General features: G+C 57.1%; 1 protein-coding gene across 1 annotated transcript; it reads right to left on the reverse strand.

The window, feature by feature from the left end:
• Positions 1–10: 10 nt before the first annotated feature.
• THBS2 (thrombospondin 2) lies at positions 11–24,601 on the reverse strand (the record flags this gene model as incomplete). Its single annotated transcript, XM_080700173.1, has 21 exons — positions 11–177; positions 2,215–2,354; positions 3,462–3,559; positions 3,875–4,146; positions 4,523–4,750; positions 5,780–6,014; positions 6,529–6,647; positions 8,070–8,229; positions 8,691–8,798; positions 10,823–11,041; positions 11,910–12,062; positions 12,133–12,260; positions 13,288–13,461; positions 14,176–14,352; positions 14,514–14,684; positions 15,776–15,872; positions 16,362–16,502; positions 17,645–17,841; positions 21,310–21,394; positions 22,806–23,362; positions 24,550–24,601. 21 exons carry the CDS (start codon positions 24,599–24,601, stop codon positions 11–13), a joined length of 3,678 nt encoding a protein of 1,225 aa, XP_080556299.1.
• Between the last annotated feature and the right edge of the window lie 1,907 nt (positions 24,602–26,508).

Genomic DNA, 26,508 nt, shown 5'->3' on the forward strand with positions numbered 1-26,508 from the left:
ATCCCAGCGGTCAGAAAGAGGACTCAGATGACCACTGGCCGAGGGCGCCCCAGGCCCCGCAGGAGCGGCCAGCCGGAGGAAGGCATCTGCTCTGCTGAACTTTCACTCCCACCAGCTCCACCAGGTCCACCGGGCAGGGATATGGCCTCCTGATACTCTGTCTAGCACAAGGGCTCCCTGTGGGACAGAGGAGAAGGGGACAGGGGTCTGTTTGCCCTGGGAAGGCATTTCCTATGCTCCAGTCGGTCCGCCGTGGGGCCAGAGCCTCCCGCGATGATGACGTCCTAACTGCACCCTCCCGTGGCCTTACTGAGTTGCCCCATCCTCACTCATGATCCAACTAGACCCCGTGTGTTACTGTAGGCCAGCGCTCACCAACAGCCGCGACAACGCTCAGCACTGGAAGTAGTTGAGCAGTATTTTTCATGCTTAATTTATGATAATGGCTTATGCACAATATTCCCTCCAACTCCATATACACATAAATACAATAGTAATTACATTTTACATGTAAACGTCATTCTTTTTAAACAAACAAGAAAAAGTAATGCCGTGCCATGCCCAATTTCCTCTCCTTGTAGTCTCTAAACCGCCAGGCTGTTCTGTTCTGGGTGAAATGTCCGTCGTTGGGTTCCAGGATTGGCTGTCCTCTGAAGGCGCTTGGGTTTGGGGTTGATGCAGAAGGTGAAGAATCAGAGCTAAGGTCGGGACAGGAAGTGCTGCTGCATCAAGAGAAGCCACAGTGCAGACGGACTGAGGGTCCAGGTGGCAGCTTTAGAGCACAGGCCAGGAATGTGGTGCGTCCTGGCTAGACATCTAAAAGAAAGCAAGGCACGGGGGTGGATGAATGCATCTGGGGTTTGATTTATTCTAGCTTACCATAACCTCAAATATTACTTTAATTTCAAAATGAAATCAGTAGGATGCATGGATGGGTGGATGAAGGGATGGGTGGATGAGTAGATGGGTGGATGGGTGGATGGGTAGGTGGATGGATGGATGGATGGATGGATGGATGGATGGATGGATGGATGATTGGATGGATGGATGGATGGATGGACGGATGGATGAGTGGATGGATGGATGGATGAGTGGATGGATGGATGGATGGATGAGTGGATGGATGGATGGATGGATGGATGGATGGATGATTGGATGGATGGATGGTTGGATGGATGATTGGATGGATGGATGGATGGATGGATGAGTAAATGGGTGGATGGACGGATGGATGAATGGCAGGCAGCTGGTGAAAGAGTGTGGAAGGTGGATGAGGGGATGCATGAATGTGTGGGCAGATATAAAGATGGGTGGAATGGTGGGTAGATGGGTAAATGGCTGGCTGGCTGGCTGGATGAATGGGTGACAGCTGGGTGAAAGAGTATGGAAGGTGGATGAGGGGATGTACAGATGTGTGAACAGATATAAAGATGGTGGAAGGGTGGGTAGAAACTTCACTCAAGGCATCCTAACACAAAGAAAAGAAAACTTCAAATTAAAGTTTAGAAATGGGTGTGGTGTATAAGCCCATGCATGAGAGGATGGTGCACAGGAGTGAAGGGATGGGCCTCTCGCAGGGACGCTGCACCACACCATCTGCTTCTCCTTCACGCAAGAGGAGAAGTTAAGGCTCTTGGTTGGCCTTCTTTTGCTTTGTGTGTGACTGTGAGTGTGCGGCCTTTGAGGAGAATACCTTAGCTCATCTGCAGAAGGCACAGGATTAGACCAGAGGACAATCATGTTCTTGCTTGTGTTTATAGTGTTTTGATTCAAATATACTCTTAGAGTCAGAACTAGAAACAAATTTTTTTCTCTTTCTCTCTCTCTCTCCCTCCCTCCTTTTTTTCCTTTTTTATGTTCCTTCCTTCCTCCCTCCCTCCCTTCCTCAATTTTTAACAAAGATAGCAATCAGAAATGACTTTAGAGACCTAGACAGTATAGAAAATACTAGCTATAGGACTAGTAGAGTGGAGATGTCGGCTGTGAATAATCAGAAAGTGTGTGTAATACCAAAGGCATTCATTCAAATTCAATTTATAGCAACAAAGAAACAGCCAAATGCGGCTTGAGCTGCCCAAAAGAAACCTGTGCTGGGAGTGCTGAACACCCCGTATGCCGCAGCAACACCGGGTGGCCCTATCATGTCCTCTGGGGAGGAGGAGCGGGCACAGCAGCTGTCTGTGTGGCTGGCCCCTGAAGGGTATCCACACTTACCTCTGCATTCGTACTTGAGGTCCGAGAAGTAGACCATCTCTTGAGAGAAGACGAACAGACCCAGCCGCCCGCCAGCATAGGTTTGGTCATAGATTGGCCCTGAGTCCGCCATGACCTGCTTTCCTTCATGGACTAATACTCTGAAAATGAGAGGGGGGAGAGAACTTGAACTCTGTAAAGCATGCCCCAGAGGAGGGGCCAGCTCAGGTGCCAGCGGTGGACACAGTAATTCCAGATCATGGCTGGGTAGGCGTCTTCCCATCCCATCCCCCTTCCAAGTTGAGGCCCTGGGTTCTGCCCTTAGCATAATAGAAAATAATGTTATTTTTTGCAGTACTGGGGATTGAACCCAGGACCATTCTAGTTCTGAGCTACATCCCCAACCCTATTTTTTAATCTTTATTTTGAAACAAGTTCTCACTAAGATGTAGAGGGCCTAAGTAGCTGAGGCTGTCTGAGAACCTGCAATCCTCCTGTCTCGATCTCCCAAATACTAGAATTATAAAAGGAAAAAGGAATCCAATTGAATCTTGCTTCTTAATAACTTACAAAAGCATAATCTTAAGTTGTCCACGTTTTGTTTAATCAAATTCAATTGTAGCAGGTGTGGTGGCACATGCTTGTAATCCTAGTACTTAAGAGGCTGAGACAGGAGGGTCGCACGTTCCAAGCCAGCCTCAGCAGCATAGTGAGGCTCTCAGCAACTTAGTGAGACTCTGTTTCCAAATACAATATAAAAATAGGTCTAGGGGGTGTAATTCGGAGGCAGAAGGACCCTGAGTTTCATCCCCAGGACCACAGGGGGAAATCAATTGCGAATGCTGTTAAGCCAGGAAGACAAGTTCTGCTGGCCTGCAGCTATGACAATATCGCACATAGCTGTTTAAATCCAGCCACGTGCACATCGTAAACCGCAGATCCATCCTCCAAAGGAAGCCCGTGCTGACGGCAAAGAGGGGGTGGCCTCGGGAGCGCCTCCTCCCCGTGCCTCGGCCTGGTCAGGAGTGAGGGTGCCATCCTCCCTGAGTTATCTCAACAAGACAAATTCTAGTTTCTCCCTTTCAGTAACTTTTTTTAAACAATGGATAAGGCTTCATAGAGGCGCAGGAGAGAACAGAGAAGGCATTTAAAGCTGGAGAATCCAGAGAATTCATTTCAGCATATTTGCCCACTGACTGGAAACCTGCGGCCCGTGGGGAAGCCCTCCCTCGGGTGGGAAGCCAGTGTGCGGGAGCCGCGGGCCCCACCTCATGTAGCCTGTCTTGGGCCTGTGGGTCAGATGCCACCTGTAGGCAGTATAATCCTTCCAGCCGATGTTCTTGGGGTCGTGCCATAAGGTGCGGACCTGAGAATAAAGGTGTCAGTGTTGAGTCCCCTGGCGCCCGCATCTACAGACACTTAGAGGAAAGGAAGCGTGGTCTGCAGGGTGGCCTGGCCACCGGCTGCCTCGCCCCACTCGGAGCATCTCCACCCTGGCTGCTTGCGTGCGTCCTACAGACTGGTACGGTGTGCATGTGATTCCAGGATGGTGGGGGGCAAGGCAGCCCGGGGGTGGGCATGGGCACTTGGCCCAGGCAGTCATCCATTCAAATTCAGGGCCTTCTGCTTCCTCAATAGGGGGCTGTGGGCTGGGAAAGCAGGGCCGGGCAAGGCGTCTCACCTGCCCCTCCGTGTTCCCCGTGTGCCACAGAGCGTTCCTCAGGTGCTCGCCCGTGCCCGTGGTGGAGTTGACCACCTTGAGCGACACCCCCGAGTAGCCGTAGGCCCGGCTGGGCTTGTCCTCCCAGTACGTCTGCGTGACCTGCTTCCACATCACCACGTAGAAGCGGCTGCTCGACTGGTAGCCGAAGACGAAGCCGGCATAGTCGTCATCCCGGTCGGTGTTGACGTAGAAGGTGCCGCTGAAGTCCACAGACCCAAACTCATCGAAGCCTGGGTGCGGGGACGCGATCGTGAGGGTCAGCAAGAGGCCCGGCGGGAGCAGGTGGCTCAGGAGGCTGGGTCCGTCCTCTTCCCCATCCCCCCCGCCTCTTTACTGTGAAACTTATGGGAATTTTTTAGATTCAACGTATAGTTATGGCAGGGTTTAACTCTGGTATATTTTATAGACCAAGTCTATAAATTGTTTTCTGGGTCCATGGGCTCAGAAACCCTGCAGGGGCAAGCACATGTTGCCCCGGTTTCTCTGTCGAGGTTACTGGGGATGGCTTCACATTTATGAAGGAAGAGCGGGGCTAAGGAAGGCTCAGCTACCCCTGCATGACCCTACCCAGGAGCCCGTGGCCCCGCGGTGGCACCTGGCGCTCACCTACAGCGATGCCTGGGTCGGAGTTGGCCGTCTGAACCAGCTCCTTGCCTTGGTGCCGAATGACCCAGTTGGGGTCAATCTGGGTGGTGCCCTTGGGGTCCAGGGGTACCATCTGGAAGTTCCTGAAGTCGGTCTCGCTGATGGCATTGTTCTCCGGACACACGTCATCAATATCAGGGACGCTGTCATTGTCAAAGTCGTCTTTACAAATATCACCACGCCCGTCACCTATTCACAGGGCAAAGGAACGAGGGAAGGCAGGGGTCTCCACGCGTCTCCTGGGTGTGCAGAGTGCTTAGTGTCTGCAGTCTGGGACCGAGCACTTGGCTGGGATTCCGGGCTGATGCTCAGAGCCCGAGACCCTCAGTTGAAACCTAAGAGGAGCCCGGGCTTTTCAACACCGCCTCCAGCAAGCCCGGGCAGAGGGCAGGAGTGAGTCCCATGAGAGCCGTCCAGCACGTGGAGCTGAGCTTATCTCTCGACTTTCTCAGCCTCAGAGCCTCTTCCTTCCACTTAGCCTTCACAGCGGAACTCGTACACAGCAGGGACTGGCCGGGGAGACCGGGCCTTTTTGGGGGACTGTCAAACTCTCAGTGAGGTTCTGCAGAGCTGGTGGCTGCATGCGACCCCAGAGCCACCAGACGTGCGGCCACAGAGGAGGTCCCTCGGTGGGAAGTCGCCTGCCGGGGTCCCAGTAAAGCTTGGGGATTCCTCCTGACATCTCCCTTGCCACCCAGGGCGGGTCTCGGGACTGCCCTTCGGGTGGGTCCCTGGATTCCTGACCCCCATTGGTTAAGGATGCAAGTCTTTCAGCAAGGCTTAGCCTGAGGACTGCGATGACCCCTGCGGTGGACTTCCTCCTTATCCTGGAGGCTCTTGGTTGCGGGGCAGAGGAGGTCTTAACTTCACGTCTCACTCGCCCACTTTACTGGCTTCTCTCTCGAAGCAGAGCCCCCTCACTGACCTGTTGTTCTGAGCCATATTTCCCCCCCAGAGATTGTTAGCCTTGTTATTTTCATAAACCTGAAGCTTTTCCTCATCCCAAAATTAATAAGCACACTCTGACACCTGTCATCCATGGAGTACTATGCACACAGCAAAAAGCCACCATGCCCCGGCAGCCAGGCAGGAGGCCAGCAATCCTCGCCCTGGGCTGATGGCGCAGCTGCAGGAGCCTGGGATGCCTCTGCCCTCTCTGGCTGCCCGGCCAGTCACCCAGGGCCTGACCGAGGCTGAGTCTAGTGCAGAGACACCTACCGTCCGAGTCCTCCTGCCCGGGGTTGAACACCAGCCGGCAGTTGTCCCGGTCGTCAGGGACGCCATCGTTGTCGTCGTCAGAGTCGCAGGCATCACCCCGGCCGTCGTTATCGTGGTCAGCCTGGTTGGCGTTGGAGATGTAGGGGCAGTTGTCCTGGTTGTTCTGGTGGCCATCATCATCTATGTCCTCGTTATTGTCACACTCGTCCCCCACCAGGTCATTGTCCAGGTCAGTCTGAGGAACAGGCAGAAGCAGGAGCTTGGGTGCAGCCTGAGTGCTGCCCCCAGCCCCTTGGGGGAGCTCCCACCCAGGCAGAGCGCAGAGGAGGCTGCGGTCCAGACCTGCACGCAGGCCACCGCCCCCCCATGGGCCAGGGAGAAGTCCACAGGCAAGAACCGGGCCTGGAACTGGGACCCCTGACCAGCCCGTGCTCCCTCCTGCAGGGTCCTCCCAACTGCAGGACACAGCTCCTAGACTGGAAAATATCGGCAGCCAAGAGCAAAGGCCCTGGATGCCCCCTCGCTCACTACGACGTCGTGGGGCTAAGCCACTGCGCCCTGGTCTCTACAGCAGCAGCAGGGGTCATAGCAAGGCCAGCGCTGCATCCGCAGGTGCAGAGAGGACCACAGCAAGAGGAAGCCTGCGCTGGCGGGGGCGCTGGCCGTGCTGCCACGTGCGGGCAGAGCTGCAGGTACACGGCGGCACCTCTGGTCCTGGTGGGCACCCGGCCAGCCCGCAGTCGCCTCACCTGGTCAGGGTTGTGCATCAAGGGGCAGTTGTCACAGTGGTCCCCCACGCCGTCACCGTCCGTGTCTCGCTGGTCAGTGTTGTAGACATAGGGACAGTTGTCTCTCTCGTTGAAGACATCTATGGTGCCAAAGTCAAGAGTGACAATGTGCCTGGGTCTAGAGTAAGCATGTTCTCCTGCTATCACATTAAATGACCCAAATTTTTATTTCATAATAATCAAAGCCTGGAAGGGCACATGATTTCTTTCCCACTGGAGGACAAAATCGACCTGTGGAGGTCTCTGGACAATGCTGCACTGTAAGGAGAGGCTAATTGTGTGGGGAAGGGGTGAATCTGCCTCACTAGACTGAAGACCCCTGATACTCCCGCGTATCTACTTGAGGATCCGCACCAGCTTCTCGTTGTGTTATCACCCAGGTGCATTGACAGCAAAACCTCAATAACACTGCTCAGCAGGGTTTTCAGATCTGAGACCTTATTTCAAGAAACCTGAGGATAGATAATGCATTCCGCCAAAACCAGAGCTAGAAAGAGTAATTGGGAATATACGCCACAGTCCCCAAATGCCAAGGCAGATGACAGGCTAAACAGCAAACAGGAGCCCAAAGAAAAGTGTGTGGCGGACACGGCCGAGGGGCTGCGCCAGCCAGGTGGGGCCAGGCCAAGGGAGGCCACGGGGTCAAGGTCACGAGAGTAGGGCCCCACAAATAAAGGGCACGAGCTTCCCATCTGGAGTAGGCCATCACAGATGCGATCCCCAGTGAGGACCTGAGAGAATCGCCTAACGGCGCAAAGCCCTAAGAAAGCAGCTCAGCTCAGGTGTGTCCTGGGAATGAGAAAAGAGGCAGAAATCCACCCCAAAGCTTTTACTAATCAGATGTGCTTTGGGACAAAAGAGCAGGCGAGTGAGAAGCGGAGGGGCCGAGGCTGAGTCTGGCGGGAAGGAGCAGGAGGAGGGCGTGGCCTGCCGGGCAGCCCTGGGCACCCGCAGAAGGCATGGCCCAGCGTGGTGGGTGCTGTGCGCCACGGGGCTTGCCCTGCTGGCCGGCAGGTCTCGGGAAAAGTGTCTGCCCACAGCAGAGTCAGAGGTCACAGGATCAGATACACCTGTGTATTGTACATGAAAGGCGCTGCCAAGACATGTTGGAAACACCAGGGCAAAGTAAGTGTGGGCTCCCGCGAGCGTCACCCACTGCAGGGGGCACCCAGTGTCTTACCACCGCAGAGATGACATGGCGCCCTCCTGGCTTCAGATCAAACATGAAGCCTGGGTGCAGCTGTGTCTGGTACCATGGAAGACTGGTCCAGGACCCCACGGACCTGGGATCCAGGTGCTGACAGCCCTTCTAGGAAGCGGCTCCTGTGCATAACCCCCCTCGGCCTCACACACACTCCCTGTATAGGGAAAGTCTGTTTGCTGAGCAGCTGCACCCTTTTTCTGGACTAGCTCTGCAGTTCCTTGAGTCCTAGACAGAAGCCCGGGGAAGAGGCCGCCTGACGAGAGTAAGGCTCCAGGCGCCACGGGGCAGAGCCACTGACCATCGCCGTCAATGTCCACGGAGCAGGCGTCCCCCTCGCCGTTGTTGTCCGTGTCTATCTGCGCGGAGTTGTGCACGTAGGGGCAGTTGTCACAGCGATCCCCCACCTCGTCCTTGTCGTAGTCAGACTGCCGCGGGTTGAAGAGCAGCGGGCAGTTGTCCTGAAAACGAGAAAATAACTCACGAAGGGCGCAGCCGTGTCAGAAACACTGGTGACCGTCCTGGAAATACGGTCAAGTGACCTGAAGGGACACAGCCACGTTGGGTTGCTAAGGAAAGGATTAGCATCCACAGCCCGACCTCAGAGCAGATCAAGGGAATCATGCAGAATAAAAGACTAGTCAGCCCAGGCAAACACGTGCGCCCCAGTCGCCCACGGCCGCGTCTGCCTGGAAGCATGCCCTCTTGGGAGTAGAAGTTTCTCCAAAGCCCACCTGAGCCTGCTCGAGCCTACCTGAGCCCCACCAGAGCCTGCCCGAGCCCACCCGATCCTGCCCAAGCCCACCTGAGCCCACCTGAGCCCACCCAAGCCCCACCGGAGCCTGCCCGAACTCCCCGAGCCCACCGGAGCCTCCCCAGCCCCCCGAGCCCACCGGAGCCTCCCCAGCCCCCCGAGCCCCACCTTCTCGTCGCTCACACCGTCGTTGTCATCGTCCTCATCGCAGGCATCCCCAATGCCGTCCTTGTCAAAGTCCTCTTGTCCAGAATTAGGCAGCTGGGGGCAGTTGTCCTGCAGCGGGAGGAGTACTAATTACAGACATCTTGTCAGGAGGCGGCGGCAGCCTGCGGTGCCAGCCTGCGCTCCCCTCTCCAAGCCCTGCCCCAAGTCCGACTCAGTGCCAGCAAGCTGAGACAAAAGGCGCTTGTCCTGAGCCTGGGCCCAGAGAAGTGACCAGAGAACTGCATAGACAGGAGACCAGTGCTCCTTGGAAACCCGGAGCCGCTGCCCTGCCCTTCCCATGGCCAGGGCAGGCTCACAGGAGCCGGCCTGCACACTCTTGACCCTCGCTGCCAGCGGGCTTTGAAGAAAGGAGCCTGTGGCTGTCCACAGCCAGCCTGAAGCTGAGGCTCAGAGGCAGGCCATCGCTGCTCACCATCCCAGAACCGCGAGCAGAGGAACCTGTGAAGGAGCAGCTCCGGCCTCAGCCTGCCGTGCAGCTCAGAACCCAGCCGCAGAGGCTGCGACGCAGCAGCTCCGGCCTGCTCGGTCTCAGTCACAGTGACACTGCTGCAGAAGCCCCAGGGCGGCCCCTCCAGGACCCGTGCCATGAGGCCCAGCATTTGGGGATCGCTCACCAGAGCCGGAGCCCAGCGCCCCAGGGTGGAGAGGCCAGGACCCCAGGGAGCACCTGGCCCAGGCCGCACACCTGAGGGAAGACCCAGCCCACCATGGGCCCGCAGGCGTGGGGCAGGAGGGGCTCTGACGTCTAGCTCCAAGGACTGTCCTGAAAATGTTTCCTGTAAAATATGTGACTGGAGATGTGCCCTTTTGAGGTCTTTTAATCTCCCTCTGGAATCCCACACACAGTTTGCAAAGTTAGGGTTCCCTCTTAGCTGCACTGGCAAGGGGCCAGGGCAGGCCGGCCAGCAGCGCGTCCCGCCTCCACCTCATGTAATTGAGAAGATAGTCTTTTGTGTTCCGGCCCACAGTTGCCATGTCTAATCAAGAGCGACTGGAAGACGAAATTCACATCAAAACTTTGTTACTCAAAACTCATAAGACATTTGTAAATATTAAAATGCAGGCTGCTCTGTTTGCGGAGTTCCTGGGGCACAGGACTGTACTAACACCTCAGGATGGAGGCCCAAAACACACGTCCCCGTCCTAATCTATGGAGCAGGCACGGGCCCCTGTGCGTGGAGGCAGAGCTGGGGCAGGCCCTGGGCTACCCAGGGGGTCCTAGACAACCACACATTCAGGTGGCCCAGGACGAGAGGCAGGAGGAGTTTGGAGCAGATACCTGAGGTGCCAGCCTGTGCTCCCCTCTCCAAGCCCTGCCCCAAGTCCGACTCAGTGCCAGCAAGCTGAGACAAAAGGCGCTTGTCCTGAGCCTGGGCCCAGAGAAGTGACCAGAGATGAGGATGGGGGCCGGGGCTGGAGTGAGGGCCACGAGCTGAGCCACCGGGAGAGAAGGGCAGGCCAGCACGACCTGCCTCCCTGCAGCCTGTTAGGCCTGGAGAGCTCGCAGCCGCTGGGTCAGGATGTCTGTCACCAGGGCAGGTCCCCTGGGCTCTCCCTTCTCCCAAGGCCGGCTCCCATCAGCCTGCCCACCTTTGTGTGTTTGCACAGCAAACACCTGCTGCCTCGCCCCGTGACCATTGGTGTCCCAAGCTGCCTGGACATGACTGCCTCTCCTCTCTGCACCCTGGCACGGGCCGAGGCCACCGCCGGCCTCTGCTCTCCCTGCGGAAGCTCTGTGAACAGGCATGCACACTGAGGAGGCCCTGGCCACCTCGTGCTGGCAGGCAGCCAGCAGAGGAAAGCGCCGGCTTTCACAGCGGTCCCTGGGGCGCAAGGGAGCTTCAGCAGGGACCACGCCCAGCAGAAGGCCTTGCCACAGCTGAGGACCCTCGCTGCCTTCATCCACAGATGTGGGAAAATACACGTCTCTGGCATCTTACCATCTCAGACAGAAAACCCATGGAGTGTGGGGGCAGGACAGCGGGGATTCATTGTGTATCCTGATGGGTTTTTCTATGCCCTCCCGGGGGACTTGGCATGGTGGTGAGGGCCGAGCCCAGGGCCCGCCTCACCTTGATGCAGTGGTAGGTGGCATTGGTGGCGCAGACCAGGTTGCTGTTGGGCCAGCCATCCAGGTCGGAGTCCTCGCCGCAGATGAGGCCGTCGCCTGCGTAGCCCGTCTGGCACTCGCACTTGAACATGGGGTCGCTGAAGTGGCCCAGGTAGATGCACTCTGCGTGCTTGTGGCAGTTGTGAGTCTTGTCCTTGCATGGGTTCTCGGGCTCACACACCTGTGGGGCCGGGCCACCAGAGTTACCAACGGGCCCTCTGCAGGAGAAGCCTGCACATGCCCCCAGGTGGCCTGGGGCAGCCCGGTTCGGGTGTCCGGGCCCAGCAGAGTGGGAGTCCAGAAGCTAGGCGTGCTGGTCTTCCTCTGTCCGGAGCACTTTTCAACAGTTCTCTGAGCAACAGAACTATCATTTCTGACCTAAGTAGGGCTTCCCAAGCGATGCCCCTCACTATGGCCTGAATGTACCTCTAAAGAGCGTGTGTTGAAAGCGTAACCCCCAAACCACAGCATCTGGAAGGGGCCATGGGAGGCGTCCAGGTCACGGGGCTCTGCCTGGTGAGTGGACAGACGCCGACTATGGAAGGACCTGGGGCTGCAGGCTCAGTCCCACACCTTCTTATTCCTCACCTCGGCCTCCCTCCGTGGGACACCGGGCAGGATGGCCTCCCCAGCCCAGGCCTCTGTCCTGCACTCCCAGCCTCCAAAATGTGAGAAAGAGGCCTTTTAAATAACCTAGTCTCAGGTGTCTGCTGCAGAAACAGGACTCAGACTAACATCACTGACATATAAATGAAATTGTCACCCAGATACTCCTGCGTTCTCTGCAGGAAAACTCAGCTCTTCCCATGCAGTAGGAATGGGCTAAGTAGGGGGGTTTGGACGGCTTCCACAAGGGTGGACACATCCACAATCCTCCCTGGTGATGGAGTGGCCCAGGTAGCAGGGCTCAGACAGCCCTGGGCGAGGGTGGACCTCTCCCAGATCTCCCTGCAAGGCTGCCCCTTCCCTCCCATCCATCTATTTTCCTGAACTCGCTTGATTTCTCTCCAAGCCTTCCACACTGCACAGGAAAGGCAAGCCTGACTCACCTGCTTTTCTGTCCTGGCCGCCTCCAGGCCGACCCCGAAGGGCTGGCTCCCCTTGTAGCGCGGCGGGCAGGGCAGGCAGTGGAAGCCAGGCTGGGTGTTGACGCAGCGGGAGGCTTTGCTGGTTGAGAAGCAGATGTCGGCGGCCACAGCGCACTGTGGGGACAAGCAGACCTGAGCCGCTGCTCTCTGACCGCCACAGGGCGCCCATTGCCCAGGGCCTTACCTCGTCCAGATCCTCACAGTGCGTGCCATTGCCCAGGAAGCCCAAGGGGCAGGAGCCGCAGGACCACGACCCATCAGGGAAGCTGTTGCACACGGCTCCAGGAAAGCATGGGTTGGATAAGCACCCATCTGTAGAGGGGACGGAGCTGAGGCTGGTCCAGAGGCTCCTGTGCAGCCCAACCCAGAACCCTTTCCAGGAAGCCCGTCCCTGGGACCTGCGGCTCAGCCGTCCTGACACTGTGCTTTCAGGGTCCTGGGGGGCCTAAGGCTCAGCCATCCTGTCTCAGGGTCCTGGGGACCTGCGGCTCAGCTGTCCTGACACTGTGCTCTCAGGTCCTGGGAGGCCTAAGGCTCAGCCGTCCTGACACTGTGCTCTCAGGTCCTGGGGGGCCTAAGGCTCAGCCGTCCTGACACTGTGCTCTCAGGGTGGGGGCCTAAGGCCCAGCCATCCTAACACTGTGCTCTCAGGGTCCTGGGGACCTGCGGCTCAGCCATCCTGATACTGTACTCTCGGTCCTGGGGACCTGCGGCTCAGCCGACCTGACACTGTGATCTCAGGGTCCTGGGGACCTGAAGCTCAGCCATCCTGACACTGTGCTCTCAGAGGCCCTGGGGACCTGAAGCTCAGCCATCCTGACACTGTGCTCTCAGAGGCCCTGGGGACCTGTGGCTCAGCCGTCCTGACACTGAGCTCTCGGGGTCCTGGGGGGCCTAAGACTCAGCCATCCTGACACTGCACTCTTAGGGGCCTGGGGACACTGAGGCTCAGCCGTCCTGATGCTATGCTCTTAGCGGGCCTGAGGATGCTCCTCTGGAGATCTCTACAGTGTTAAACTAGATAATCAAGGCTTCCCTGAAGGCACTGTTCAATGGTAAGCGCAGTAGGCTGCATCATCTTCTCAAAGTACACACCCCATGGCAACTCCTCTGTTTTGTCCAAAGCTGGAGGAGCACAGGAGACAGGCGGCCCGTCCACAGGGCACCACAGAACAGATCTTTCTTTCCTCTGCTTCTCTGCATTTCCCCAAAACGTCCACCCTCTGCATCAGACTTAAAGCCCGTGGCCTCCACAGAGATGCCTGCTTGCCCTCCTCCCTAGCTGCCCTCCGCATGGAGCTCCCCACGGCCCATGCCCCGCCTGCCAGCGCCCACACACCGATGGGGCAGCTCCTGCGATTGCACATCTGGTGTTCCTGCAGGTCGCCCACGCAGTCCTTCCCTCCATGCTGGGGCTCAGGGCTGTTGCAGAGGCGCGTGCGCTCCCGAATGCCTCCTGCACAGGTGACCGTGCAGGCCGACCACGGGGACCAGGGGCTCCAGCGGCCGTCCACTGTGGAGAGAGAAAGGACGGGGCTTAGAGAGGGCAAGGGCGTGCCTGGGGAAGAGAGGCAGGGTGCTCCCTGTTGTCAGAAGAAACTGAGCTCCTTCCCCTCTGGTGGGGTCACTGAAGTGGGCACTGGGATCTGGGTCCTCCATGGCTTATGGCAGGGTTTCTGGTGGCTTTGCTTTTACTTCTGGGAGAAACCTCTCACAACCTTAACAGGCGATGCCCAGGACTCTACCTAGACAGGCCTCTGGAATGGAGACTGGCATCAGCTCTGGACCTTGGTGCAACTGAATCTCACTGCACAAGGCCGAGGTCCATTGGGGACACGTGGCCAACTCGGGAGCTGGGCGGTCAGCCTGCACCCATGGGCTGCATGCATCAGCCTCCAGGGAGAGCTCAGGGGCCCCACGCCCCTAAGTTCTCACTCTGTCTCCCCGCGAGCAGGGAAGCCTGGTGCCCCCCACCCCCAGGCAGGCTGGCAGCTCGGGTCGGCTTTTCTTTAAGCCAAGAGGCTGGTGACTCCACTGTGGCCTGCACGGGTCAGCTCAGAGCACACATGGTGAATGCATCGGCCCACGACCAAGGGGCAGCAGCACCCCACAGCTTGCTACTGGAGCTTGAGTTGGTGGTGGCTGGCCTGGGGAGCATGAGACTGAGCCAGGAGCCTCAGCGCACTCACTCCCTGTCCAGCACCCGGGCCCCAGGGTCACCACTTACCAGGGCACGGGGGGCCCTGGCAGGCCTTGGTCTCCCGGCCGCTGCCTTTGCAGTTCTTGCCCCCCATCTGGGGGACCGGGGAGTTGCAGAGTCGAATGCGTGTGACATTGCCGGCTCCACAGGTGACAGGGCAGGAGGACCAGGGTGACCAATGGCTCCAGCCGCCGTTCTGTCGGACTAGCACAGGGAGCACAGGGAGCACAGGGTCAGGGTCCCCGGCTGGCCCAGGCTGCCTTCAGAGCCGCCCATCCCCAGAAGCGCCTCGGGAGGCAGGACCCCTGGGTGAGGCCGACACCCTAGGACCCAGAGGGCAGCCCCCAGCCCCGGGGGCCACTCACTGCGGGTGTCGCATTTGCCCAGGCTGCATGCCCGCGTCTGGATGGAGGGGCCCAGGCAGGTGTTGCTGGTGACGTCGCAGGAACGGCCTCTCTGCTGGGTCCCGGAGCCGCAGGTGACGGAGCACTCTGTCCATTCTGCCCACGGAGACCAGCCCTCCTCGCTGTCTACCGCTGTCCGAGGAAGCACAACAGAGGGGTCAGGCCCTGCCGCCGCACAGCTTAGGACTCAGCCAAGCAGAGGCTTCTTGGTGGGGAGGGGCCTGGCTGGCACAGGGCCCCAGGTGGAGCAGCCCGGAGGCTGTCCAGGTGGAGTTGGGCTGCCTTCCAGGGAGAAATAAGGGCAGCCCAGTGCCTGTGGGAGGCGAGGAGGGCTCACCTACAGGGAGCCAGAGAAGTCACTCCAGAGATTTTTTAAAAGCTTAAGAAGAGAGCCGAGCGTGGTGGTGCACACCTGTAATCTCAGTACTTGGGAGGCTGATACAGGGAGGATCTAGGATCGCAGGTTCAAGGATAGCCTCAGCAAGTACTGAGACTCTCATCAACCTAGCGAGACCCTGTTTCCAAAAATAAGAAATAAAATCGGGTACAGCTTGAAAGTAGAATGTCCCTGGGTTCAATCCCCAGTACCACACACACACACACACACACACACACACACACACACACCTTAGGAAGAGAGTTCTGAGTCATGGCTGCAGAGATTTACTAAAGCCATTAAATTTAATTTCTTTTCATTTTAACCTCTGCTAATTTACCAAAGAGAATGACACATTTCAGCAGTGAGGTGGAATTACAGGTCACCCAATTTACTGCCAAATAATTCAAATTGAGAAACGCTAACTAAAAGCTGCCGTCCTGCAAAGCCCTTCTTCACAGGTAATCGCAGCCCCAGAAGGAAAGGAAAGCCAGTGACCTAACCCTGACTTCCTAGAGGCCACACCTGTGGGTCGCTGCCCCTGAACGGCCTTATGGATGGGAGCCTCCGCCTCCGCCACCCACACAGCCTCAGACCCACATGGCCTGGCTCAGGGCTGCTGTTCAGCAGAGCCCGGCTCAGGGCGGAGCGCCAGGGTCTTTGGTCCACGCATGCCCGCTGGCCCCTGAGTTCCTGGGACTCACTGGGCGTGACCAGGGGCCCACAATGTCCCTTGCTTCCCTTTTGGCCTCCTGCACCTTGAGCCTGAGCCTCAGCCCCCCAAAACCAGCAGAGGAATAAAGGGGAGGCGGGCACCCCGCAGGGCAGCGCCATGGGCAGTACTCACGGTGCGCACAGGAAGGGCAGCACTCTCCCTCAGCAAAGGACGGGTTGGCACAGGTGGCGGGTGGGCAGGAGATTTGGTGGCAAATGATTTTTAATCTCTGTAAGTAGAAGAAGAAGCTCATAGGACACTCATCTATAGCAGGACTGGCACAGGTCCAGGGCGGCTGGAAAGGGCCCGTCGGGCGGTTGGGCTTTCTCTCACTAGATCCCCATGGTGGCCTGGGGCGTGGGCGGCCCCAGATGGCTGTGTGGGGTGTCCTTCCTCCCTCCCTCCCGCCTCTGAGCAATGGGCCGCAGCGGGGACCTCCCCGTCCTCTGGTGGGGAGAGCGCGGCAGCCTCGCCTTTGTGCTAAGCATGAGGCCCCATCAGAAGCAGGAGTTGGAGAAGCCCCTGGATGACCCGCACTGGTCGCTCCCAGCCCTGCTCTCCCCAGCCATGTCCCTCCTCCTTGCTGTCCACAGCTCCTGGAGCCCTGTCTGTGGCTCCTTCCACGCCCGTGGCTCTGCGTGGCTACGTCACAGCAGCCCTGAGCGCCGCACCCCCAGGGCGAGGTGTGCCTGCTCAGCTGTGTGGTGTCGGGCCTCACCTTGCAGGCACACTTAGTACAGCTGTCCACCACCCAGGTCTCGTCCTCTGCAAAGGACCGGCCGTCTTGCCAGCAGGCTGACATGTTTCTCGTCCTCGGAGGACTGCCAAGGAGCTCCAAGAGGAACTGGTTGTCACTGGACTGGAGATGGAGACAAATGTTAGGTCCAGAGAACTCAGCGTAGCCCACCCTCTTGTTACGCAGGAGGAAGAACGTTCCTTCTTGAAGGGAAGTCTGAAGTCGCAGCGGGTGCCGTGGGGTGTGCCGGGGACTTTGCACGGGCAGCAGCCTGGTGCAGGTGGACAGCATCAGGCAGGAGCACCTTCCGTGGCGCGCAGGGGCATCACAGAGCACCTGCCACGCATGTCTCTCCCACAGCAGGCCCGTCCCTCCACGTTCAGCCATGGGCTCTGACTAGCACACATCCTTAAACGCCAGCCTGCCGCCTCTCGGCTGACCCCGCCTCGGAGCTGAGGCTGGGGTCCTGCTTCTCGCCCCACATCCAGGCCCACCCTTAGGGGCTCCTTCCAGATGGGGACAGAAGACACTGGGCATGCGTGCCCCTGCCCAGACCTGCCTCCCTGGACCACCCCGAGGACCAGGGCCCGTAGCCTGGAGCCCACCCTCACCCTCGCCCTCTGCCCTGACCTGTCTAAAGAGGTGCACGGGGCCGCTGTCAGCCTGCAGCCTGCCTGCCTGTGAGGGCAGGGAGGTCTCTGCCAGGCCTGCACCAGCCCCTGGAGTAAATGCTCTCTCTGCCCCAGTGTGAGCGTGTGTTCGCTGGGGCGACGAGTTTCCTGAAGCTGGAAATTCACTTTGCGCAGTATGAGTCCCCTGACCCTATCTTTACTCAGGACACATCTGCAGTCTCTCTGATCTGCCTCCCGCTCACTGTGTATCAAGCAGGCATCCCTGAGAAGCCAGCCCAGACATCATGTCGATGGTGGATTGTTTTAAATGTGTTGAGGGGGGAACTGGGAATTGAATCAAGCAATATTCTACCTCTGAGCTGTATCCTCAGCCCTTTATATTTATTTATATTTTGAAATAGGGTCTGCCTAGATTGACAAAATTCTCACTAAGTGGCTGAGGCTGGTCTCAAACCTGCACTGGTCCTGTCTCAGCCTCCCAAGTACTGCTGGGATTTGAGGTGTACACCACCATGTCCAGCAGCTGGTGGATTTTTAAAAGGGTCAGGGTCCTCCTAGACCAGTGGCCCCAGAGGCCCGGGCTGGCTGGAGGGAGGAGGAGCTTCTCGGCCACAGGCCAGGCCAGGCACCCACCACTTTCTGGAGGTTCTCCTTGAGCTGGTTCACCACGACGTGCAGGCCCGACAGCTCGTTGATCATGCTGCCCAGCTCCTGGCAGGAGTGCTCGCACACCTCTGGCCCCTTCTCCATGCCTCGCCCCACGAGCTCCGTGGTGATGTGTGGGCTCAGGTGCAGCGTCTCCGTGTGCTCGCTGATGGCGTTGATCTCGGCTGGGGGACACAGAGAGGGGTGAGGGAGGGCACGGGCCTGGCGCCATGCTGCTCAATTCCACCCGAGGACACACGGGAGTGAGCAGCAGCCCAGCCGTTTCCAAGGAGGCCGAGTGCTTGCCAAAGGGATCCATGCCTTCCACGCAGTATGCGGCCCGCGAAAGTGCTGGACAGCCCAGGTTGAGGTTAGGTAGAGAGATCCTCTAGGAGGCTGCCTGAGCCTGGGCCTCCACCCACCGCAGTGGGGAGCCCAGCCCTGAGCTCTCCCTCCCCTCCGGGCCACACCTCTCCTTCACACTTAACCCATGCACCCCAAGCACTCCTCTCCACCCTTCCTCGGCCTGTTTCCATCCCCAACCCCTTTCCTGGGCTCCTGCTTGGGCACTGCAGCCAGCGCAGGCTCCTCCCGCCCCACGCAGGGCCCGAGGCTCTGCCGCCTCTTCCTGCCTTCCGGGCTAGTTCTGCTCTGCGGCATCTCCCCGGAGGGCGAGTGGGCGTCCTCGGAGCCCCAGCTCAGCCTCCTCCAGGCTCGGCCTCTCAGCGCTCTGGAAATTGTGCGCTCCACCTGCAGCCCCGGCTCAGGGGCGTACACAGGCAGGACCCATGACTGACTGAGTGGTCTGGGGCAAGCCCAGAATGAGTCAGCCTCCGGTCATGGCAAGCGAGGGCTCCGGGCCGGCTGGTCTCCTCGCCCACTTCAAACCTGCATTATTGAGGCGCCACAGGCACAAGTTATGGTTCTGCCAGACACCCATCGTCCAGTTTATTCCGTGGGTCTGAACCTGCGTTGTGGCCCACCAAGGCCAGAGCTTCCTCTCGGACGCACCCTGCGGTAAGGAGGCATAACCAGCAACTGCAGGCTCATCCCTAACCAGCCGACTGTAGGTGATGTCCGGCTAGAGGTACAGGTACAGAAGCATGGGCAAACAGAAACCCCACCCCCGTCGACTTCCAAGTGAGGTTTCCTCGGCACATTTCCTTTGGCTTAAAGACCCTTGACTGGTCCAGGATATTTGTTTTTCATTCCATAGTAATTAAGAGAACACAGTCTGCCTCTCTGCCCACTGCTCTGCCTCTGTGACAAGCCAGTCGCCCCGGCCATGAGGACGCCCTGCCAGCCCCTCGTCCCGTCTACACCAGTATTTTAGTTGTGAAGTCCTGATGATGACTTGGCCCTTCACAGAGCCAGGCTCACATTTAACCAACAACAGATGAAGCCATGTCAGACCGAGCACCAGCTCGTGACCAGCTGTCTCTATGAGGCCAGACTTCTCCAAGTCTGACATCACCAGGAAGGAGAACCACTGTCCCTCCCTCCTGGCCAGCTCCACGTCCCCTGGGGGACCAGCTTGCGGCCCTTACCTACCGATGGAGGGGGAAGTCCACAAATCCACCCCATCCCACATCTCTGTGGGATTTCTGTGTATGTAATTTTTTTAATGAAGGGCTAAAAACATCAGATAATTTTTAAACATTTGTGTTTAACAGTTAAGGGGGTGAATGACCTGCAGCTTTATTTTTTCTAGTGCTGGGGATGGAACCCGGGGCATTCTACCTCTGAGCTACACCCTCAGCCCTATTTTTATTCTTTATTTTGAAACAGGGTCTCACTGAGTTGCAAAGGGCCTCACTAAGTAGCTGAGGCTGGCCGCAAATGGGGATCCTCCTGTCTTAGCCTCCCAAAGGCTGGGATTATAAGCGTGAGCCACCACACTCTACTTGCAGCTTTAAGCCTACAAAATTATCTGTTGAAGGGAGCTGCACCTGACAGAACATATGTGATTAAAAACAAGCAAGAAGGTGTCTGTTTACCTAAAGTTGTAGATGGTGTTTTTCATCGGGAGTTAGTTTTTCTGACACAGCAGGGCAGTGATGATCTGATTCTAACTTTTTTTTTTATTTTTGGTACTGGGGATTCTACTAAGTAGAGTTAGAATGCCTTTTATTTCTATTTGGAAACAGCCCTATTTTATCTCTTGTTTGGAAACAGGGTCTCACTAACTTATGAGGCTGGTTCTGAACCTGTGATCTTCCTGTCTCACCGTCCCAAGTACTGGGATTATAAGCCTGTGCCATCACGCCTGGCTAATTCTACCTTTTTGAAGCCCACATTGAGTTATGGTATAGGGGACTTTATGATTTGGGGCACTGCTCAGGGTCCACTTTTCCTTACAAAAACGAATATTCTTATGTATACACTGGTGTCCACACACACCCTCTTCCCACCATGCCCTCCGCTGGCCAGCAAGTGATGGAGTGTGACCTGAGATTGAGGGATACTCAACACAGACCACCTCCTGCCTGAGCAAGGCTGAGGATGCAGGGGAAGAAACTTGCTCAGCTGCCAGGACATGCCATGCGGCCCCTGCCCGGAAGGACCAGGTCTCCAGCGCCCAGCTCTGAAGCATACGGCAGGGCCACAGAGCCAATTTTTTACCAGACACCAAATCCTACATATTCTGACATGTTTTACTTATAATGTTCATAATTTAGAATGGATGAGAACATCCCGCTCCAGTCACTCAGTGGTAAGACTGGTGGCCGGCCCGCCCTCCCTGGGCCTCTTCTAAGGCCAGGTTAGTGACCGGCTCATCTCGCCAGGACGTAGCTGAGCGGCAGAGCACTGTGGGAGGCCTGGGGTCTACCCCAGCACACACACGCCATTTCATAAAGTCATTTTGAAGGTCATATGATCTGCTGCATTTAAAGACCGCACACAGTGATGTTCTATTAAATGCTTAAGAAAATGTTGGCAAAGTCTGACCGGAAGTGCAACAGGATGTGAGATGGCACCATGGCGTTTCCTGTCCAGAACTGAGTAGCCTGGGTGCACAGAATGTGACTAAGTCAACAGCTATGAACAACACAGGAAAACTACAACTCAGGCCCCACAGATGCCCATGGCGGTGCCCTCTGCACATGATGTGCATGGATCCTGGAGATCTGTCTCCGTTTGGCATCACTTCAAAATGCCAGGCAAGTTCTTTGGCTTTCTAGTGGATGTGTGTGTGTGTGTATGTGTGTGTGTGTGTGTGCACGTGCGTGTGTGTGTACGTGCGTGCATGCGTGTTTGTGTGTGTGTGGTACTGCAGATGGAACCCAGGGACGTTCTACCTCCAAGCTATACCCCACTGCCCTATTTTTTATTCTTTATTTTGAAACAGGGTCTCACTGAATTGCGGAGGTCCTCACTAAGTAGCTGAGGCTGTTGACAGACCATGATCCTCCTGTCTCAGCCTCCCAATGCTGGGGTTACAAGCGTGCACCCGGCTTCTAGTGGATTTTTATTAGTAAGACTATTCAGAATGAGCTCTTCAATAGTTTTTCGTCCTCGGAGGTCAACAGGTCTCAGCTGACTCCCTCACAGAGAACACACCTCACTTGCATCATTTTACTCAACCCCACCAGCATGCACACGGCACAGACCCTCCCGAGGCAGCAAGCGCAGCCGGGCTCAGAGCAGCCTACCTCCCTGGCCCTGGGGGCAGCCTTTCTTGCTGAGAAGATCTTCCACAGAATTCTCAAACTCTAAGTGGACGTTCTGCAGCAGCCCCTGTGAAATTAGACAGATAAGCAGGTGTCTGGTGAGAAGCTAAACGGTGGCTTAGTGGTGCAGGCCACGATCCTCAAGCCGTGTTCCCTTGTTTGTACCCAGTGGGTTTGAAATCTCCTTGTGATCTGTGTTCTTGCATCTGTCACTTCAGACGTGACTTAGGAAGGGAAGTTTAGCATGAATTATAACCAGAGGGTGAGGAGGCCAGGTGCGCTGAGTGTGGACATCCTAGGCCCGTTCATGCACGGCTCAGGCTGCGGTGTCCCTGCAGGCGGCTGAGGGCTCAGAAGTGCCCACTGTCAGTCGGGACACAGGTTCCGGGTGGCTATGGGAACGCCATTCAGTAAGCCCAGCATTTCCGAGCCTTTACGGGGGTAACTGAGTTTCAATATATACTTGTGTCCACAATACATGTTTCAGCTTGTGCAGGTGTGGATATGTGCCTGCGTGCCGTGTGTTCACATGTACCCCACAACCTGAAAGCGCTTGGTACGCCCAGCCTACAGGAGGCTGGGCTGAGCACAGGCACTGCGGACTCCAGCGTCTCCACTGCCCGGTGACCCTGGGCCCACAGGGAGCTATGGCTGACTGCCGCTGGCATCGGGAGAGAGACTGGACCCCACAGCGCCACCCTGGGAAGATCAAGCAAGACTCCAATTGTGCGTAGGTTTCCCTGAGTGTGCACACTGCCCTAGGGTCGAGAGGGACAAGCGTGACCAGCGGGCATCTGTTGGACATACCACTGCAGGCTGCACACGGCCGCGGTTTAGAAAGACCCTGCTCCCGGGTCATCAAGATACTCACAGTGGTCTCACAGACCCACCGCTCTTTCCTTAGGAAAAACAGCCTCTAGTTTGCCCTCCAAGCATTTCATCACCAAAGTAAGGGCTTTGGAGAGTTTCAGCCCCAGTAAAACAACTCCGGGGTGGCCAGAGCCTGCAGAGCGCGGGTGCCCTGGGCTGCGGCCTGCCCTGCGTCTCAGTCACGGACTCTCAGGGAGGGGCGCGCCTGTGACCCGGGGCTCTGCCTCCCGCAGCTTCGGAGGCCCATGCCGCGTGTGTGCATGCGTGCGATTGCGTCTGTCTCTGTGTGCACTATGTGAGAGCAGGTGCTCCTATGTGCACACGGGTGTGGTGTACTGTGCACACATGAAGGAGTACATGTGGTATGGAGCTTGTGTGGGGGCATCCAGGTGTGGTTCTACGTGTCCCTCTGGTGTTTGTGTGTGCAGGCATGGAGGTGTGCATGCATGCTGTGTGTTCACATGTGGGCAAGGACACGTCTATGTGAACGGCACGGTCGTGCTCCCGTGTGCACACGTGTGCAAGTGTGTAGAGTGTGCATGTGTCATGCGTGGCATGGTGAGCCTCTCCGGGGTGGCCCGCCCATGTGGCCAGCGGCCCCTACGCACCCTGAAGTGGCTGTCCCGCGCCGCGCCCTTGGCCACGTACATCCTGCTCCCCTGGGCCTGCAGCCGCTCGTAGAAGGGCTCGTCCAGCGCCACGCTGTCGATGAGGTCGCAGCCCAGGTAGAGGCTGAAGGTGTCTCCGGCCACCTGCACGGTGACGTTCTTCCACTGGGAGTCGGCCAGGCCCACGTCCTCCAGGGCCACCCGGTGCGCGGCGCCGGCCGCCCAGTAGGTGAGGTCCAGGGTGTCGGCCGGCCCGTTGGACACGAGCTCGAACTGCCGCTGCGAGGCGCCCGGGCCCTCCAGGGCCAGCAGCGTGCCGCGCGACCTGCGGTCCTGCTTGAGCCGCGCGGTGAGGAAGAAGCCATCCCTGCGCCGAGCCGCCTCCAGGATGCGGCCCAGCGCGCCGGCCGGCACGGGCGGCAGGTAGTCGAAGCGCACGAAGCGGTAGGCCGGGGCCGCGGGGTCCGGCCCGCGGAACTGCTTGGCGCCGATCGTCTTCCGGTTGATGTTGCTGACGCTGAAGAGGTCGAAGGCCGAGTCCTCGCCCGGGTCGCCGGCTGCGGGGAGGGGCCGAGGGTTGGGAGGGCCAGGGCAGGCCGTGCTCCGCGAGGGGACGCCGGCCACCAGGGCCTGCCGCGCTCCCTGGACCACCCTGCTGCGGCGTGGCCCACCCAGGGCGCTGGGGCCGCCCGGAGTGGGTAGGAGGGAGGCCGCACCACCCACACCGCAGGGTCCCACCGGGCTTGGGCCTCCCGCCCCCTGGCGCCTTCTGTCCCAGGCTGAGCCTTAAGGGCAGTCCGGTTTCCACCACCCGGTGGCCAGATCCTGGGAGAACCGCTACACGGAAGGGGATCTCTAGCCGTGCTCCGAATGGAGTTTCAGGAGGACACTGTTGCGGTCTTCTGTCTTACATTAGGGCCATATTTTCTTGTTTTTGTAAAAATGTGTTCTCCAATCGTAATCCACACACTGGATGGGGATCCAAGGTGAGGGTGGGCCTCATTTTGTAAGTGAATGGTTGTTAAGTCACCATCCAACTGCTGCTGAAAAATTCATCACACTTTACCAACCTTACAGCAGTTCAAATATCTCAAGGAGTACACTGCACCAAAACTCACAAAACAACTCTCCATCTAATGCTTGGCTTGGCACACTAAAAATTAGAATACACCCTGCTGCTGAGAGAAGTGTGGATTCTACCACTTTCAGTACAGTTACTGGCAATAATTAAAATAATAAAACATTGACTACTGCTATTGAAATAGCAATTGTACTCTTGTAACCCATCCAAAGGATATTATTACAAATGCCAGTAAAGATTAATTTACATCATCATTCACAGTAGTAAAGAGAAAGCTTGGTCTAAAAACATTAGAGTTTCCCTGTGATGGAATACTACGCAGTCATTAACAATCATGGTTCAGGAAATTAATACATGTGGAGATACTGAAGATAATTATTGTAAGCAGAAGAGGAGTGGGAAGAAAAGAAGATATAACACACCAAATGTGTGTGGCGCTCTGAATACAGCACACAGAAAACAGTCTGAACTTGCAAAGAGTTGTGTCCCAAATGGAAAAGTATTATTTTCCTTAATGCTTGAAGCTCCTTAAAATAAATAATCTATGCTTCAGGGAACCAAAAGCAAATGGACATTTCACTCGCAAGGCGTTAAGAAGACGGCCGCTGGCCCTCCTCCCCGCCCCACCCCAGCAGGTGGCCAGCTGCGCCCACACGCACTCACCGTGAGCAGCTGTCCAGGCCCACAGGGCCAGCAGGGCCAGCCCCCAGAGCATCCTGCCCCCTGCACCGCTCCTAGGAGGAAACAGGCCTGTCAATGAGAGAGCTCGGCGAGTCATCCAGTGCCTGGGACTTGTGCTCCTGAGCACTTCAGAGCCGTCTGTGTGAAACCCGGACAGAGGACCCGTGGACGGCTGCACCGGAGATGAGTGACTGTGTTCGCATTAGATTCTCCAGCTGCCGCTGCTATTTATCGGGCTAGTCTTTCTTGACAAGTACTGAGTGAGCGACACTCTAAGTGTCCCGTCAGCCTCACGGTGACCTAAGTGTAAACACGACCACGACGGAGCCCATTCTAGATGAGGAGGTGGGGGCAGCTGGGGCGACTGCCGGCCCGCGTGGCTCCGCTATGGGGCGGGCGGGCAGGACTCAGACCCAGCGAGCTGGATTCAGGAGACTATCCAACCTGGTGAAAATAATCTGCAAAGGCATTTTGTGTGAATAGCCAAGAAAAAGAATAGTTCTGCATAACCGAGTTAAATAGAATCAATATTAACTATACATAAAAGTTAGAAGTAAACAACTCGGGGCCTCATTCTTCTGAAAAACAGAAGAGCTCCCTTAGCAACATTCTTACCCTACTTTTCTATTTTCCTCGGGCCTGTTTTTCCATTCTTGGGGATTCTGAGTTGGCACGATGCAACGGAGGCTGGATCCAAAGTCAGGAGGCCTGGGCCGAAGCCCGGCTCCTCTGTTAACTCCTCCAGGGCCTGCGCAGCCCGCGGGCCTCAGCTCCTCCACCCGGGCCTGGACGGTGCTGGGGCGGGGGCCCTGGGGCCCTTCCCGCAGTGCAGTTCATACCCTGCTCTGAACCCAGTTCCTCCCGGGTTTGGAACATCAAAGCTGTTAACTTTGAGGTGTTAGGAAACCCAAGAGAATCTGGAAACAGTCACCTGGCAAGGGTGGGGACAGAATGGCCAGCGGAAAGCGCCAAGTCGGGGCCCCCAGGTCTGCATGCGGAAAGCGCCAAGTCGGGGCCCCCAGGTCTGCATGCGGGATGCAGAGGCCTGCTCAGTGCTGTTTACTGTCTGCTCCCCTCGGCCTCTTTACCCGAGGCCGCAACACAGACATCCACCCAAAGCCCCAGCCAGCTCAACTGTCGAGCTCCAGGGCCCCGGCCTCTCTGCCTCAGGGCTTCTTCTGCAGACTGGAAGAAGAAACCGCCATTTAAAATCTCTGCCTGATTGTGCTGTTAGGGGATGCACCAAGCAAATGAACCCATCCTGCGATTTGGAGAAGTATGGGCCTGGCTGCCTCCTACCTGCCTCCAACGTGGTGGTATAAACAGCAGGGATGCCCTGTCTTTAGCTTGCCTTCCTAGAGTTCTTAGAAGATTAAGGTACTCAGAGCAGTACCTGCACACAGTAAGTGCCCCAGAGAAGTTTTAGAATAAGCAGCACTGGCAGCCACATCTGAAGGCTGTTTCTGGTCTCCCACCTGGACAGGTGCATGCCAGCCAATGCCTATCCCTCCTTTGGACCGCAGAGAACTCCAGTGCAAACGAAGTTCACAGCTCAGAAACCCAGCTTCAAAAGTTACAGGCTCGGAAGCCCAGGCTAACTCTGCTTTGACAAAATCAAATCTTTATCTTGCTTGAGCTCAGTTCCTAAAACAGTAATAATGTCACCAAGAATCAGTGCCCGCCATTGTCACAGGACAGCAGGGTCCTGCATTGCAGGCTTACCACGACAGAATAGGGAAGGAGCAGGTACGGCTGGCGGGTGTGGGGGCACATGGCCCAGCCCTGCCAGACACTGAACTGGCTTCGTAGCCTGGCGGGCACATCACTCCTGCCCTACATTACACGGGCTGCTATGGTTATAATTTTCTGAAATAAATATTCCCAAAGCCTCTCTCCAACAGACATTTTTGTAGAACAGAAATTTGTGAAGGTCTTGGAAAA

The sequence above is a fragment of the Muscardinus avellanarius genome (genome assembly GCF_963383645.1).
Source record: "Muscardinus avellanarius genome assembly, chromosome: 8".
Lineage (NCBI taxonomy): Eukaryota > Metazoa > Chordata > Mammalia > Rodentia > Gliridae > Muscardinus > Muscardinus avellanarius.